The sequence below is a fragment of the Macrobrachium nipponense genome, chromosome 8 (assembly GCF_015104395.2).
Source record: "Macrobrachium nipponense isolate FS-2020 chromosome 8, ASM1510439v2, whole genome shotgun sequence".
NCBI classification, from domain to species: domain Eukaryota; kingdom Metazoa; phylum Arthropoda; class Malacostraca; order Decapoda; family Palaemonidae; genus Macrobrachium; species Macrobrachium nipponense.
Genome location: NC_087203.1, coordinates 33,012,963 through 33,032,027, shown reverse-complemented (window position 1 = coordinate 33,032,027; position 19,065 = coordinate 33,012,963). Strand labels below are relative to the sequence as shown.

General features: G+C 36.1%; 1 protein-coding gene across 2 annotated transcripts; it reads right to left on the bottom strand.

Annotated features, from left to right (window-relative positions):
- Window positions 1-628: 628 nt before the first annotated feature.
- Window positions 629-7,212, bottom strand: LOC135222650 (PE-PGRS family protein PE_PGRS33-like). 2 transcript variants are annotated; one of them, XM_064260791.1, is made up of 5 exons: window positions 7,149-7,212; window positions 6,372-6,643; window positions 5,550-5,636; window positions 2,232-2,352; window positions 629-1,986 (listed from the first exon to the last, which is right to left on the bottom strand). In XM_064260791.1, the coding sequence occupies exons 1-5, from the start codon at window positions 7,155-7,157 to the stop codon at window positions 631-633; spliced, it is 1,845 nt and encodes a 614-aa protein (XP_064116861.1). In that variant the 5' UTR covers window positions 7,158-7,212; the 3' UTR covers window positions 629-630. The 2 variants fall into 2 exon arrangements, with proteins under 2 accessions (XP_064116861.1, XP_064116862.1); XM_064260792.1 differs by having other exon boundaries at window positions 7,152-7,212.
- Window positions 7,213-19,065: the final 11,853 nt, after the last annotated feature.

Genomic DNA, 19,065 nt, shown 5'->3' with positions numbered 1-19,065 from the left:
AACAACAAAAAAGATTAACAATCTACAACAAATTTTCAGTCGGGTCGCTCGAATGCTCGTGTATCGCTCATGCGTATAGGCCGAACTCACCAACATCATTTCCTCCATTGCCGGTCTTTTCTCCGTTGTTACTCGTTGCTTCCATCTCCAGCTGACGCTGATGCTGAAGAAACATCGGTTGTCTGATGGTCAGTAGATAGTGCTGGTGGGAAAACAACAGAGTTCTCCGCCAAGGCTGGTACTGAATACAGCCTTTCCTGAGTACCTACCAACGTGGTTAGGCTGGATGCAGCAGTATCTTCTACAACTGTATTTTCCGTACCAGCATCTCCACCGAGCACAGTTTGGGCTGACGTACTAGTAATAACACTGTCATCTCCAGTGGCAGCGTCTCCAGTACTGGAATCTCCAGCAAATACTGCTAGTCCAGATGAACTGGGTGAACCAAACTCCTGAGCCCCACCAGCATCACTAACAAATACTGCCAATCCAGATGAACCAAAGTGTTGAGTCCCAATCTCTGAGGCACCACTATCTCCAACACCAGCATCTCCAGCAAATACTGCTTGTCCAGATGAACCAAAGTGTTGAGCCCAATATCTTGAGGACCAGTATCTCCCAACACCAGCATCAGCAAATACTGCTTGTCCGGATGAACCAAAGTGTTGAGCCCCGATATCTGAGGAACCAGTATCTCCAACACCAGCATCTCCAGCAAATACTGCTAGTCCGGATGAACCGGATGAACCAAAGTGTTGAGCCCCGATATCTGAGGAACCAGTATCTCCAACACCAGCATCTCCAGCAAATACTTCTAGTCCGGATGAACCGGATGTACCAAAGTGTTGAGCCCCGATATCTGAGGAACCAGTATCTCCAACACCAGCATCTCCAGCAAATACTGCTAGTCCGGATGAACCGATGAACCAAAGTGTTGAGCCCCGATATCTGAGGAACCGTATCTCCAACACCAGCATCTCCACCAAATACTTCTAGTCCGGATGAACCGGATGTACCAAAGTGTTGAGCTCCGATATCTGAGGAACCAGTATCTCCAACACCAGCATCTCCACCAAATACTTCTAGTCCGGATGAACCGGATGTACCAAAGTGTTGAGCCCCGATATCTGAGGAACCAGTATCTCCAACACCAGCATCTCCACCAAATACTTCTAGTCCGGATGAACCGGATGACCCAAAGTGTTGAGCCCCGATATCTGAGGAACCAGTATCTCCAACACCAGCATCTCCAGCAAATACTGCTAGTCCGGATGAACCGGATGAACCAAAGTGTTGAGCCCCGATATCTGAGGAACCAGTATCTCCAACACCAGCATCTCCACCAAATACTGCTTGTCCGGATGAACCAAAGTGTTGAGCCCCGTTATCTGAGGCACCAGTATCTCCAACACCAGCATCTCCAGCAAATACTGCTAGTCCGGATGAACCAGATGAACCAAAGTGTTGAGCCCCGATATCTGAGGAACCAGTGTCTCCAACACCAACATCTCCAGCAAATACTGCTTGTCCGGATGAACCAGATGAACCAAAGTGTTGAGCCCCGATATCTGAGGAACCAGTGTCTCCAACACCAACATCTCCAGCAAATACTGCTTGTCCGGATGAACCGGATGAACCAAAGTGTTGAGCCCCGATATCTGAGGAACCAGTGTCTCCAACACCAACATCTCCAGCAAATACTGCTTGTCCGGATGAACCAGATGAACCAAAGTGTTGAGCCCCGATATCTGAGGAACCAGTGTCTCCAACACCAGCATCTCCAGCAAATACTGCTAGTCCAGATGAACCAGTACCAACATCAAAAGCAACGTCTCCAACACCATCACTTCCATGTCCTACATCTTCAGCACCAGCGTCAGCAACAAGGCCAAAAGTAACCCCATCAACAGCTCCTTCGTAAGATTGTTCAGAAGAACCTTCATCTTTGGCTGCCTTGTTTAGTTTTTGGGATTCGGCGAAGGCGATCTATACTCAGGCACAAAAGAAATAAAATCTTGTGACATTAAGCTTGAGCGTAAAGTCAAATTCTCATGTTTTTATCTGGATAAAACTGATTTTTCCTACAGTGTTACATTGATATACTTATTTCTAATATATCATCAGGAGGGTAAATGGTTGCACACTGATGTCGTTACTCTCTGGAGTGACCTAAATAGTTTTCTTAAAACACCCTTCATCCGAACCAAAGGAAAGTAATTTTAGCGTCTTACCTGTTCCAGATGCCATGGTTCCAAAGGGAAAGGTGTGGGCAGCATATCAGAAGAAGGCTGGAAGCCATTTTGGTCGGCGACATATGTCAATTCGTGGGAGGTTCCATCAGGATGTGTGAAGCTGACGAATAAAATAAGTGTAAATTCAAATTAAATATACATTGCACTGGAGCTAAAATAATAGCCTTACCAGTATGAATCTAAGGTAAATTAATACGAGTACGCTAGGGCTACGTAAAGATTAGGGGTGCTTTCGTACATGATCGAATTCGAATAACATGGAACAAACTGAACTTTCTTTTATTCAGGAGCCTCTGAGAACAAAATCGTGAGTTTGAATCGAGACAAATATCAAATTTACGTCACTATTCAGGAGTTAAGAAACAATAAAAGGCTCTTTTATAAAGAAGGATATCTTATTAATGAATTAGAAATAAAAAAAGGATTAGCATTAACCAATAAAATTAATATAAGATTTTTTTACAAAAATTGAGAAAAGATAAGGCGCAGATGCTTCCTTCCTCTCTCTCTCTCTCTCTCTCTCTCTCTCTCTCTCTCTCTCTCTCTCTCTCTCTCTCTCTCAACAAATGCTTTCGATGGCCATTAACCACAGAGCTGCGGTTTTTATTATTGTCTGGAACGGCTTTAACTTTGTCCAACGTTGTTACGTGTCGTCCAGAATGAAAGTGAATCCCTGACCTGACCGTTAAAGTTCTAGAACTGGTGTTCACCGGTGAGAAAATTAACACAGTCAAAATGCTTCCAGGCTGAATAATAATAAGAAGAAGAAAAATGTATAATAATCTTCCCAATTATAAAATACACCGACAGTAAATCATCAGAAACTGTAGATTCTCGTATGCTTGCCGTACTGATAAGCCTTTTGAACGGTAAAAGAAACAGACTTCAATTAAAAATTGCTGAAAACTGATTTTTGACAACGAAAAGGCAAGGAAACTTGATTAATTTCCATGCGAGAGTTGTCGAGAACTCTTGAATCGAAACTGTGATATTATAATCTTTTTTATCTAAAAGGTTTCAATGTACATCAGCCACTGCATGAAAGAAATCTGAAAATGAAAAAATGCTTGGGAGTTATATATACATATACATATATATATGTATATGTGTGTATATATATAGATATATATATATATATATATATATATATATATATATATATATATATATATATATGCAGGAGAAGGGTGCAGGAACATATACACATCCATTAGATGCATTTCTTGTCAACGCATTTCTTGACCCATGGTCACATCATCAGGACATCAATATAAAAAGAAGCATCCGAGCACATAATTAAAAGAAACATACATAAAGCATAAGAAAACTTAAAATGGAAACTAAGTCAAACTTAAATACTGAATCACACTTAAATACTGAATCACGCTTAAATACATTTACACATTAAAAACCAAGAAAGCTTAAAATGATCCTTACAAAAACTAAAATCAATAAAAGAAAAAAAAAAGAGAAAAAACAAACTTACAATGAAGAGCAAGGCGCACCTCTCAAAATGACAGAGACAAACACACTAAAAGAATACACAAGAACAGAAAAGAAGGCGGACAAATATAAACAAACAACCCAGTTATGCTATGAACAGGGGAACAGCCGATAATTGGCAATTTAATGTAGATACAATTCTTTTTATGCAGATTGTCTAATCCCGAACTTTCCAATATAAGATCCCTCGCTAGAGGTTGCAAGACATCGATAAAATACGATAACTTCAAAATAATTGGTCAAGCCAAGGAACCAGGAGAACTGCTTCTCTTGGAAAGTCTATGCATAAAAAGAATTGTGCCTACGTTAAATTGCCAATCATCGGCTGTTCCCCTGTTCACAGCATAACTGGTTTGTTTGTTTATATTTGTCCGCCTTCTTTTCTGTTCTTGTGTATTCTTTTAGTGTGTTTGTCTCTGTCATTTTGAGAGGTGCGCCTTGCTCTTCATTGTAAGTTTGTTTTTCTCTTTTCTTTTATTGATTTTAGTTTTTGTAAGGATCACTATAAGCTTTCTTGGTTTTTAATGTGTAAATGTATTTAAGCGTGATTCAGTATTTTTAAGTTTGACTTAGTTTCCATTTTAAGTTTTCTTATGCTTTATGTATGTTTCTTTTAATTATGTAATCGGATGCTCCTTTTTTATTCTGATGTCGTGATGATGTGACCATGGGTCAAGAAACGCGCTGACAATAAATGTATCTAATGGATGTGTAATGTTCCTGTGCCCTTCTCCTGCCTACTATAGTACCCTTTGATGTGTGGATTATATATATTAATCAATATATATATAGTATTATAAATATATATATATATATATATATATATATATATATATCATATATATGTATATACTATATAGATATATATATATATGTAGTATATATATATATGCATATATATATATATATATATATATATATATATATATATACACACTGACAAAAAACAGGCGCCATGAGCAGGTTCATTTCCCTCTTTAGCGAGTGTCAGTTAATCAGATACCGGTTAAGGAGAGGTGATTGTTTGCGTACCGGTTATTGCAAAGATCTTAGTAACATGATTACCCAACTTCAACTCAGGTCAAGATACTACTACTTGGCTAGCAATTTTTTTCTCTAGCAGAGAGAGAGAGAGAGAGATTAAAAAGAAAAATTCAATTTAAATAAGAATACCAGTGAGAGATAAAGGAAAAGAAATCTCTTAAAACAAAACTATCAAAGTGAGAGAGAGATTAAAAAGAAAATTTCCATGAAAAATGGATAATAAATGTGAGAGATAAAGAAAAAGAAATCCTTTAAAATAAAACTATCAAAGAGAGAGTGAGATTAAAAAGAAAATATCCGTAAAAATATGAAAAACTCTGAGTGATAAAGGAAAAGAAATCCTTTAAAAGAAATTTATCAAAGAGAGAGAGAGGGGGATTGAACACAGATTCCATTAAAATAAGAATACATGTGAGAGATAAAGGAAAAGAAATCCGTTAAAATAAAACTATCAACAAGAGAGAGAGAGAGAGAGAATAAAAGAAAATATCCATGATAATAAGAATAACTTTGAGAAATACAGGAAAGGAAAACCGTTAAAATAAAACTATCAAAGAGAGAGAGAGATAAATAACAGCACCGAATCAGGAAATAAAAACAAATGATTTGTAAGTTCCAAAGAGAGAAAGTGAAACAGGTAATTCCAGCGTAGGCAAAAACTTGATATTTATGATATATTAAGCAGAGCGTACTCCATGACACAACCCAGAAAGCAAAGAACATGATAATGATATTCATTGAACAACTTACGAGTATTTCCCGACAGCTTGCAATCCTCCGTCCTGTCCTTGCACAGATCCTGACTCTGAACGACTAATTCCGTCTCCCTGCTCGATTCTTGAAGGATAAAAACGCAAGAATTCAGTCTTATAACTTGCCATATGCCCTTATATACTTGGCTGTGACCCATCACCTTCAGCTATCTACCAGCTACATAACTGATTTATATATATATATATATATATATATATATATATATATATATATATATATGTGTGTGTGTGTGTGTGTGTGTGTGTGTATATATATTATATATATATGTATATTTATATATATATATATATATATATATATATATATATATATATTATATATATATATATATATATATATATATGGCCAAGAGAGATACAATGCATTTTTCAAGAACTGGAGCTTTCGCCTACTACCGGGAACGATCTCTGGTCTCGTATATATATCACACTGAGAAATCTATAATGCTCCATCATATCTAGACAATCTTAGATATTAATGTAAATAAGATATTCAATTGCTAAGAGAATTATTTTTGGTGAATATTTACCCAGCTCGGTTCACATCCTTAAGTGTCCTTTCCTGAAGGGTTTCTCACCTGAAGTAGTTCTTACCTGAGGCTTGCTCATCCGAAGGGATCATTTCAGAAGAGCTCTGACCTGAGGGAATCCTCACGTGAAGAGTTCTTTCTTGAAGGTGTCCTAACCTGAGGGAGTTCTTACATTTAGACGTCTTCATTTGAATGGTGAACTCAAGTGAAGAGTTCCTTAACTGAAGACGCCTTCGCCTGAAGGGGATCTTACCCAGAGGAGTCCTTACCTGAAGGAATAGGAGCCATCATCGTGGTGTTCCCTCAAATCTACGAGAATAGGAACGTGGTGGGACTGGGAAGCGTCCTGCGCTTCATTCCCCGCCACCTCCTCCTCGGAACCAGATTCGGCAGAGGCTTGGTCAGTAGGCTCCAGAGTTATCTTCAGGAACTCGTCGGGTCCACTCTGGGCGGCATTGTATCCTCTGTTATTAGCCTCTAGCTTAGCGGGACGTCCCTGGATCGTAATCGCTTCCAGTAGACACAAGGCAACGACTATTAACTGTCAATCAGAGGGAAAGTACACCTGTCAATCATGTGTGAAATGCACCTGGTTAAGAGACAACTATAGCCATATGATTATATTTAAATCTTTAAAAAAATTATTCATAAGTGTAATTAAGCAATATGATTTATTTACCGAACAATCACTTGCCAAATAAAATATAAAACTATAAAGCACGAATGTCCAAAAATTATTCAGGAAGACTTACATAAAAGTGAAGTACTTGCCAATTTTTTTTTTATGAAATTTCACTTATTTCAAAAGAACATTATTCGAAAAAAGAATTAAAACCTTATTTCATACATTAATATCGCCTAATTAGATGATAAAGCCGGTTCCAGAACTCTTCTAGTAAAATGAAAAACTATTCGACGTCTATGGAAAAAAATATCTTTAGATACTACCTAGATTTTGTTTCATATAAAATCCCAAAATCACCCTGCCAGAAAAAAATTAAGCTGTTACCCACAGCGGTGACCTTATTTGACCCAAAATGACTTACAACCTTCATTTCGAGCAGGAATTTTACGAGAGAAGCTGGAAGTGAGTCGGGTGAGCTCGGTTTTACCTCTGAAGTAACTAGAAGAGAGACAAGACTTTTATACTCGCGTATCGTGACGTCGGCCAACTACAAGTTTCCCGACATTTTTTGCTTATTACTCTACTCGTTTTGGGCGCCAATTCATTCAACCAGTTTCCGCCATTAGCATCCTGCACCGCTGGAATAAATGTTTGTTTATCAAGATGCTAAGGGTTTCTCGGTGATGCTGAGCTTTCATCTTCTAACATCTATTTGGTGTCAGATCTAAAATGGCGAAAATGGGAGGTCTTTACGACTGAGTGAGAGGCAAAAGCACCACGAGAGCATGGATGGGGTCACATGGTATCATGAGAGGCCTGAGGGACGAGGAGGTCAGTGAGGGAGGTAAGACAAAATTGGAGGAAGGGGGGAGATATGATGGCATGCGGGTAAACAATAGCACGAGAACTTAACCAGTTGCTAAGAACCTAACCGATAACATTCTTTGGTTACAGGACAAACGTTTCAATAAACAACTGGACTGTCTAAATTTTTAACCGGTTTTTCTCTGCTAAAACTTCATGCTCCGTTAATTGGGGCAGATAATGGTCGTTATATGACTGGTAACGATGTTATCGACTTTTGGTAATCCATTTACACTCGTCGTTTTAACCTTTACTTTTTTATTACCGAGACGATAAAGTAACTTCACTTATCTCACTTAGTAGCCAGTCGATGATCAGTTGCAAAGCTAGAAACGAAAAGTTTCTCTATGATAAATTTCATATTTCTTTTTATTAACCATAGGAGTCTTTCATTTAGAAAACTAGTACAAGTAACTGTGTCTCTCTATGCAGACTCCTTACAAAGGATTCAGCTTGCACGAATATATATACATGTACAGTAGCTCACTAGTTGGAACTATCTTTGCGTAAATTTGCAGAAACGAAGATTCAGCGCCTCATACATTTCAAATATGAATATATATATATATATAAAATATATATATATATATATATATATATATACTATATATATATATTATATATATCTATATATATAATATATATAGTATATATTATATGATTATATAGTATGTATATTCAATGCAGCACGAAAGTCCGCGTGCTTGAGAATATCATAAAATCCACGTACACAGACCGAATGAAAAACGGGACTTGGATAAGTACTTCCCGATGATGTATATTCTATATTCTCCTAGTTCCTTTTTCCTCTCGCATTCTTCACACGGATTTTAATTTTTATATATCTAATATAGTATATATATATACCTATAGTAATATGATATATATATAGTATATATATATAGTATATATATATATCACCGATTTTCCGTTCCAATATTCTCAATTCTCTCTCTCTCTCTCTCTCTCTCTCTCTCTCTCTCTCTCTCTCTCTCTCTCTCTCTCTCTCAGTGGAATGCTTGCGTCAATAACCAACTTCGAAGTGTCACCTTATTTTCCCATTAACGTTCTTGAAAGCGACTGAATTATCTGACATCGAAACCCGAGGAACTTTTCGTGTTTTCGTGCTTGGGGGAAATAAGATGCAAAGTCGAGACGATTATTGGGGTTATTCGGTAGCGCATGAGTGGGCACCCAGTGCGTTTGCAACTGCATGGAACCAGTAGTTGTCTGATTGCGCAACTTCTATATTTTTTAAAGCAACAACTGGGTTTCTTCTGCAACGCACAGACGAGTGTTTTAATGTCACTGTAAAAGTAGCTTTTTTTTTTAAGGGAATAGTACCAGGCTGACATTTCAAGGGGGATGAGTAGAAGTGAGGAATGAAAAAAAAATGATCAGAGATCTCAAAGACTGAGATGGTTCGGACATGTAGTGAGATGGAATATAGGACGAAGACTTCTGGGAAGGCTCGGAAAATCGTGGACAACGAGCATTACGGAAATCCTTGGCGAGAGACAGTACTTTTCAAAAGAGAATGGAGTGTGTTCACGACATGCCTAACCCAGTCATTGGGGTAATTCGAAATAAAAACATCGATGATGATGAATATGGAACATGTAGTGAGGTATCATGTTGCTGTACAGATAAACAGATAAGTTATTGACTGAAGGTCGAAAAGAATATGACGAAAATGAATCCAACACTATTTTCACAATCATTCGACTCGCCTACAGAAAATTGAGTGAGTTGGTGAGCAGTTGATGAAAGAGCTCTTAGAGAAGCTTCCTGTGTTTCCTTCAAAAATTACATACATACATAGAGAGAGAGAGAGAGAGAGAGAGATAGCTCACTTGTAGATTGAAAGATGACAGTGATAAAAAAAGATGATACTAATTACGTTAAATTTATAAGAAATATTTCACTTTATTTTTCTCTTAATTTTCATTACAGAGAGAGAGAGAGCTTGTAAACTGAAAGATTTATATATATATATATATATATAATATATATATATATATATATATATGATATAGATATGATAGAGAGAGAGAGAGAGAGAGAGAGAGAGAGAGAGAGAGAGAGAGAGAGAGAGAGAGATAGAGAGAGAGAGAGAGCTTGTAGACTGAAAGATGACAAGTGATAAAAAAGATGATACTAATTACGTTGAATTTATAAAAAAATATTTCATTTTGTGTCTCTTAGTTTATTTTATAATTTAGTTTTATAAGAGAGAGAGACAGAGATTGAAAGATGACCAGTGATATAAAAAGATGATACTAATTACGTTGAATTTATAAAAAAAATATTTCATTTTGTGTCTTAATTTATTTTATAATTTATTTTATAGAGAGAGAGACAGAGATTGAACTTTAAATTAATCATTTGTAATTTTATTTATTTATGAAAATACTGCTTTTGAAAGTTAGAAGAGGGCGGTTTTTATTGTGGCCTTATTCAATCAACATTGTATGTTGTGAATTAGCGACAATACTTAATCTAAGACTATTGAACAACCCAGGTGACTTTAGATTTTTGGAACTGCATTCCGATTTTTTTTAGTTACACCTCAAAAAAAATATCCTTTCATGTATTTAGGAAAATAGTCAGTTTCAGAATAAAGAGGAGAGAAGATTTCGTCAGAGTGGAAAAAAATAATATTTGATTTTCCATTCAATGGTGGATCTTTAAACTAAGATTTGATATGCTTATGAACTTACGAAAATGTATATCAGGATAAGAAAAAAACCAGAGAGAGCTTTAGTTTCAATATAGCAACTAAATATTAGGATACTTCACCGAGTTGCATATATAGATAAACATTCTTATTACTTCATTCATTTACAGAAAGACTACACTTACCATTTCTTCTTGATAAAACGAAGTGAGAGGAGTTTGAAGCTTCAAACATCGCCCGAAGATGAGCGAGCTGCTTTTCTTTTTTCTTATAGAACTTAAATTTTCTCCATTGTCATTTTCCATCTGTGTAAGTGTCGCGATTTAATGTCACTTCTTATGAAAAAATATTTCAAGATGAAAAAATATTTCAAAATAAATTCACTTAACGTTATCTCAACAGCTCGGCTAGGTTTTTATATCTTGCGTTTATGTTATTTATTCGTGGGTCTGTGGTTTACTGACATAGTACAGCCCTTCATAGCCAAGGCCCGAAAAATAGAAACAGAAAGAGGATAAAAAGGCAGAGATTAACTACAAAGGAAGTGATAGACCTGTGTGTGCCTCTTAAAGGAATATTGTAAGTTAGGTAAAAACCAAAGCTAGAAGCACATTTTAAAGCTTATCTATGTAATCCTCATAAGGGGTTATCGACTTCCACAGGATAAAAGTGGGAAGAAGTGGGCTGACGTGTGTTACGAGGCAGTTATCCCCTGAACTCGGCAGAACAGTGGCCAGAATAGTACTTGTATGAAAAAGAGTGAGGAACCACCTTGCGGAGTGAAGGAAGAGGACGAATAAGTGAAGCAGGAAGCCCAAATACCTAAGTGGAAGGAAAGAAATGAGGACATCTGAACTATATTTCCGATCTTTCTTCTTTTATTTTTTTGGGGGGTTTAAGTTCATGGCATGTTTGAGAATACCTGAATACCTACAATACTGTAAAGCGGGACAAGTTCAACTGGATTATCACCAAAAGTTTCTGGAGAGAAGGAAATAAGATGAAGAAATTTGTCTTCGAAGCACCTGACCTGATTAAATCACGGAATCGGCACCAAAATAGTTCGCAAATCAGAGTTGATGGATGAATGTTGTTAAAACATATTCAAAAGAATCCACCATTGTATAGATTAGTAGAGAGAGCGAAATTAGGTCAAGGTGGTTAGTGTGCGGTGTATTAAAGTCGACGTATTATTACGATTTCCAAATACCGGTTTGAGCGGTGCCATTTGTCCTTCCAGACAAGTAGAGGCAAACTTGACACTACATCGTGGCAGTTCTAATACTCTTTTTCCATTGCGAATGTGATGAATCATATTGACCAAAGCAGTATAATTGGGTGAACTTATCAAACAGATCCCACAATTCAATTTGCAACCTATAAAGTAACAACCCCTATGCAGTAAGTTACAATGATGAGTTTAATCTGGCTCTAAGGAAAAGTATACCTAAACCGATACATATACACATGCATACGTACATGCATATAAGTATATATAGTATATACATATACATATATATATATATATATATATATATATATATATATATATATGTATATATATACATATATATACGTATATATTATATATATATATATATATATGATATATATGTAGTATATAGCATGCTTATATGTCACTTAATAGCTAGGGCCACACGAAAAATACAAGACAAAAAAGCGCCATTCGTGTAATCTCCACAAATTTTAGAGATACAATGTACCTCAAAGATGTGTTGGAAATAACACGAAAGCACTTGGTACTTCTGTCCATTAATTTTTCCTGTGGTCTTAGTTGAATATATATATATATATATATATATATATGATATATATATATATATATATATCTATATATATATATATATATGTGTGTGTGTGTGTGTGTGTGTCTGTGTCTGTGTGCGCTCGTGTATATCCACTTATATTGTATATGAATATATAAATATGTATTTATATATGTAATAAATGGATAGATAGATCTATACAAATACAAATTAGCTGAAATAAATTCTCATTATTTTAGTTGATCTAATTATCTAAAGTCTCGCCTTGGCCTTCAAACCAATCCCAGTGGGAATCATAACCTAGAGGTATTAGGAAATAAGAAGCTAAAATGCCATTGTGTCAGTTAAGAACGAAAGCTTCTAAATCTTCCCTCTCATTATTAACACCAATCAATTCCAACCCTACTTTCGAATCATTGCAAGGTAAACCTAAGGAAACATGATTTTCCAGGAGAGACACGAGTATGGAATTGATGTAACTGACATTAAGCGTAGCGTGGGATTTGAAACCCAGCGCTCGCAAAAACACACATGCGTTGAACTTTCGGCGATGCTAATTGTGGTTAATAAAGTCCAGGTCATGATTTTGGTCATCTGAATGTCGCCCGACCCGACACCCGTTTCCATTTGTCACGACACTGGTGATCTAGTCATTAGCTTCCGTTTGCGGGGTCATCAGGTGCTCAAGATCATTCTGCTCTCTCTCTCGCTCTCTCTCTCTCCTCTCTCTCTCTCTCTCTCTCTCTCTATCTATCTTAGTTTTTACGTCCTAACGTTAGCTTACTTAGCCTGTAAGGTTCGGAGTAGGGCTATTATTGCATGGAAATTCTGCAAATATAGAATAATTGCAAGTCACCTACGTTCATTCTCTCTCTCTCTCTCTCTCTCTCTCTCTCTCTCTATATCTATATATATATATATATATATATATATATATATATATATATATATATAAATATATATATATATTTGTGTGTGTGTATACATATATAATATATATATGATATATATAAGTAGATAGATAGATAGATATACAGAAAGACAGATATATATAATTCATTATTAATACACGGCTGATATTATCGTTACATTACAAAACTTAAAACTGAAATGTAGGCAATTCTTTACACAGTAATGAAAGACGGGAACGTGATATGGCAATAGCAATTCCTGTAGTATGGGGGAGATAATAAACGTTTGATTTTGTCGTCTTTTAATATTGTGTATTTTGGTAGGAATCTTTTAAAACTTGTAAGTGTCTTTTCATAATGTCAAAAACAAAATACCTTTTCCTTTAATGTACGATGAAATTTGTATTATGAAATTAAGAAAGTATAAAATACACTTTTGTATTGTCATGGCGTTATCAAGTTTTTCATTTCGAAATATTTGAAGTGCTTTTATCCCCCATATTTGAAAGAGACAATACGAGGAGAAGTCCACTCATTTGCTGCGTCGCATCTTTCCGATGAGAAAATAATTTTCCAAGAGGAGTTCATCACGAAAAGCAATAAAGCCGCGACATTTTGGTTTTTATTTCTTCTTCTGCAAGATCCCCCATGGCCACGACATATCTGCAAGGTTGAAAATATGGGAAATAATCGTTGTTTAAAAAGAAAAGACAGAAAGTTTTAAATGTCGACTTCATGCGACCCATAAACCATTTCTACACCAACGACAAGGCAAGAAAGGTCGAACGGAGATAGAAATGGCTTCTTGAGTCTTCAAGTCATTTTCATCCATTTTGTATTTAGTCTCTCTCTCTCTCTCTCTCTCTCTCTCTCTCTCTCTCTCTCTCTCTCTCTCTATGCAATCTATTTACCTTTCTCCCCTTGTAGCGAAGGTTGTGACGAACGTGACTCATCCCAGGCCATTAATCCTGACTCAACACAATAGATCCGTATGCCATCCCGGGACGTGAGAGGGACAACATATAAGTGCTTCTTTTGATCCCTCCCAGCAGTGTATTGGGTGTACAATCGCTAGTCGATTTTATGTTGTTGTTTCTGAAAAGAACAAAACAGGAAAAGAGAAAATAATAGACAAGATTAGTTCCCTGGAAGGATCTCAGCGAGGGACTCCCTTCCACTCACCAGGGTGAAACAAATCTCTCTCTCTCTCTCTCTCTCTCTCTCTCTCTCTCTCTCTCTCTCTCTCTCAGTTTTTACATCCTATATAACGTTGCTGAAAAAGTAAGGTTCTAAGTAGGGATATAATAGTATGTAAATGCTGCAGGGTATATAGTTTACAAGTGTCAAATACCTGCAAGACCTTACGTTGATCTCTCTCTCTCTCTCTCTCTCTCTCTCTCTCTCTCTCTCTCTCTCTCTCTCTCTCTCTTTCTTTGTGTGTGTGTGCGTATCTTTAAACTTATAACCTTTCGAACAGCTGTGGAAGAACCTTGTTTCAATATTCACCTCTTCCATTTTTCTGCTTCGACAATCACTTTCATCCATTATTACGGAAATGGCAGTTGCTGAGAGCGTGATCCCCTGCGATTTAATGCCAAGTGGCGGTATTTCCTCTAAGATCACCGATTTCCTCCACCCAAAATCTGGTTCTTAAGGCGAGATGAGCGCCTACTGAATCAGGAATGCCGAGGCATTACGCATTCCAAAGGTCAGGCAACTCGCTGAGTGGTGAGGTCGAGCAGGCGAGCCATGGGTCCGTGACGCGAGTCTGTGATGGCCCGGTTCTGCATCGCTTCATCTGAACGTGAAGAGGTGGGAAGCGTGATAATACTTCGGCGGTAACACTTCAGTGACGCGCGTTAACTCTTCGCTGGGGATTTTGTGTATTAGAAACTATGCGAAATTATTTAACTTTTTTGTTTTTTAAAGCTAATGGCCCCTCCTTAGACGGAAACCTCTCTCTCTATTCTGTAAAATAGTCAAATATATCTTAGTTTAACCAGACCACTGAACTGATTAACAGTTCTTCCAGGGCTGGTCCGAATTATTAGATTTTTTTTACGTGGCTAGGAAACCTACTGGTCACTTAGCAACGGGACCTACAGCTTATTGTGGGATCCTAACCACATCATATCGAGAAGTGAATGTCTAATCACCAGAAATAAATTCCTCTGGTTCCGTAAGTGAGGCTATGTTGAGCATTATCATCTTTGGTCACTGAATGATTTACGGAATATTTTTGAATAACGACCATTGCAACTGAATCGCAGTTCAAGACAACAGAATAACTGTCCACTCTTTCCCAGGATTCGAGCTTGGGGACTTTCGTTAGGTAGCAAATACTGTACATGACTAAGTTCAAAGCTGCTCTCTGATTGTCTTTATCATTATGTACCTGTCTCTATCTGTATTTCCTTTCTTCCTTGATAAGAAAGTTATTCTTTCTCGTTAAGCCCCACCCGATATCCTTTATTTTCAGTTTTTCCTGTTTTTTCGGGCCTGGGCTAGAAAAGGGCATTAGTTTGCATGTCACATTGGCCTTTGCTCTTGATTAAAAAAGAAGAAAGCACTTGCCAGAGGTGACTCTACCTTACCACACCCTTTATGCAAATAAATCACGCAATACCTAAACAAACCGTATCACCGTCCGCAGCCTCCACCACGCCCCCTCTCTTATCTTTCATTTTTGTCTTTACTCACGTAATTTGCATCATCTTTCATGCATTGCATAAATCCAAGAGCTGTCATCTCTGAGGAGATTGCGCACTGAAAAAGGAAAGCAGGCGAAGAAAAAGGCAAACAAAAAAGTAACTCGGGTCACGGCTCAATGTTTGGGAGTTGAGTCAGTGTCGTTGTTTGCGCGGAGATCTGGGATGCCTTTGTTGTGGCGCGTTGAAGTCACCGGTGTCGTAATGATGTCATTTTTTTAAATCTTTCTCGCTTTACGTAACTGGCATGCTAGAAATTTTACGAGTACTTTTTATATTTTTAATTAAGGATACATTTCCTTTTTCAGATTCTGCATCACTTTATTCGTTTGCTGATACATCAGTAAGTGTTTTTGTTTAAATAAATTTGGAGAAAGATTACTACTACCTAAAATATAAGGAATGCTTCTTATAGCTCTTCAGAATTTTAAATAAATAAATAAAAAAAAGATAAGACAGATGTTCGCACTTTCCATGTTTTACTTATACTAACTGTTCTCATGTAATCAGATCTTTATATATTCCATTACTGGACTGTGTTAATTGCCCTAAAAACCTAAAAGATGTCTTGGATCACGGCAAAACTTCATCAAAATCTTTGCACAGATTCAAAGGTTAGTGCTTTGAAGTGAAAGATAGGCGATCTTCAGACTCCGAAATGAACAATTTATCGTCAAATATAAATTAGACAATTTTCCTAATACCATTATATCAGAAAAAAAGAAAATCCATTTTGATTAAAGCTCCCCAATAAAAAAATATAAAAAATTATTTAACTAAGCAGGATGAGAATCTAAAGAATGTATAATAAACTAAACTTGGCTAAACACCCTTCATCTAAGCATAACTATGGTAATTTAGCACACTGAAATGTAACCAACTTGCAAGACTAAAATGTTCTAAATACCAAGTAATTTTTCCCAGAGTTGGAAAACATGAGTTTACAGAATTTCACAAAACAAAAACAAAAAAAAAACAAAAAACGTAAAATAAGTGCAATGTCAACGATGTACTTTTCTAAATATAATTATTTGAAAATCATAATAAAAAGAAGTGTAATTCCAACAACAACAAAAACAAGAATAGGGATCTGCCAAATAATAAGGACTAAAATATTAATGAAAAATAACACCCAAATCAGTAATGAGTGGTCCGTGGATGATAATTATAGTAATTTGAGTTGAGCATCAGATCAAAATCGCCTGAAAAGTTAAACAAAAAGCTAGTGACAATTACCGTAAGTATCACAAAAGAATAACAAAGGCACTGAGGCCTTTCTCTAACGAAAGGTATAATTATAACGAAAATGGCAACACGATGGGAGGAGAAGAAGAGAGGAAACGTGAAAATAAGAAACAGGATGATGTTACCTTAACGGTTTCCGACATTAATTTATGGGGAGAGGATGCTAGACCAGTGACCCTCCCTACGGAGGTTCAAGGGACTCATTTAATAGAAGAATTAGTCGTTTCGTTTGATTGGGCAGCCGAATACTGACCTGACCCGATATTGCTAAACTTCGCAGACAGAAATATATATATATATATATATATATATATATATATATATATATATATATATATATAGTATATATATATATGAGAATTTTATCACATCAGCGTGATTCATATATAGTACGCATTGAAGCTACAAATGTCCTTTAATCACCTGCTGATTCTTGTACTTGCTGCAATGGTTTTTAACGGACTTTGAATACTTGTGTTTTCCTTTTTTCAGTTTTAATGTTTACTTTGTTGGATGTTCCCGGTGTTTTTTAGCATTGTGCTCGAAATGTGTTGAAGTTAAGGGAAAGCGTTTCGGTACTTCTTTTGTTTTTTCTGTGGATTTAACTAAATATATTCTCACATGTTTATTTATGTGACATATAAAACATATACATAAGCGAATACCACAGGAAAATGATAGGCAGAAATCCAGCGCATGGATTTCTGTCTATCTTTTTCCTGTGGTATTCGCTTATTTAATGAAGTCACGTGCATCTACTATAATTTTTTAAGTAACTATATATATATATATATATATATATATATATATATATATATATATATATATATGTGTGTTGTGTGTGTGTGTGTGTGTGTGTGTGTGTGTGTGGTGTGTGGTGTGTGTGTGTATGTGTATCAACAAAAACTTTCTCCTTCAGTTAGCATATATGAAAATATATTAATTCCTAGGTAAAGCGTTTTTAGATATTAAAAAGAAACAGTCTTACAAGATTTTTACCTAATGTTTTACCTTACGGTGTTCTGTGTTTAAATATGTGGATGATATTTTTTTGCATGCGCCTCTAACCGAAAATGTGAATGCATTTCTTTTTAGACTGAACAAGTTGGTACCTTCTATTAATTGTACTTATGTAGAAAAACATGATGACTGTCTTCCATTTTTAGATGCAATGTTTACCGTACTCTAAATGGCTTTAAATACTCAGTGTATTGGAAACCTACAACTGTAAATTCATACACACACTATTATTCTAATTATAGTAATCAAGTAAAGAAGTCTACTTTCTCTTCCGTTTTTGTAAGAGCTTTACGTATCTGTAGCTCAGAATTTCTTCAGGAAGAGTTTGAAAACATTTTTAACATAAAAAAATTTAAATACCCTTTTGCAAAGCACTAAACCTTTTATATTCAATAACTGGCAGAGTGGCTTTTAACAATCGAAATGCACTCATTGTACCATATAGTGATTTCCTACGGAAGGTTCCGAGTTTTTTTGCAAGAATTTTTATATTATTCTTGTTTTTAGATTTTCAAGTACCTAAAAAATACATACTAATAAGGAATTCTCTCAGAGCTTCTCAGGGCTGCATTTACGGCGTTCCTTGCATGAATTATAAGGGTTTTGACATAGGACAATCTGGAAAGAGATTAGAGACGAGAAGTAAACAGCACAGATATAGTGTGAGAACGTATTAATGAAATAAATCAAGCTTCGATGAAACAGGTAGTCACCCTAGCATGAAAAATAATGAATAAAGGGCATAGCAGAATTACGTGAAAAAAAAAAAAAAAAAGAAAAAAAAAAAAAAAAAAAAAAAAAAAAAAAAACGAAACGCAACAATGGAATAACTGAAGGTTTGAAGAACCAAAACTTCCCCGTCATGAATACGGAAAAAGCACAAAGGCTGCTATCAGTTCCCGAAGAAAGTTCAAGAACTTCTCAACTCAGGTCGAACAGATCAGATTCTCCCGAAATGTCTCCAGCTATGTCTGGTTCTTTCTCGTTACAAAAAAAAAGGAAAAAAAATCAGAGAGAATTATCTTTAAAGGGTTTTTAAAGGCTACTGAGGCCACTGCAAGGTCAAGGTTCGCATGAATTAAACCTTTAAGTTGACATCACGATTGCCGATAGGTTTTATAAAGAA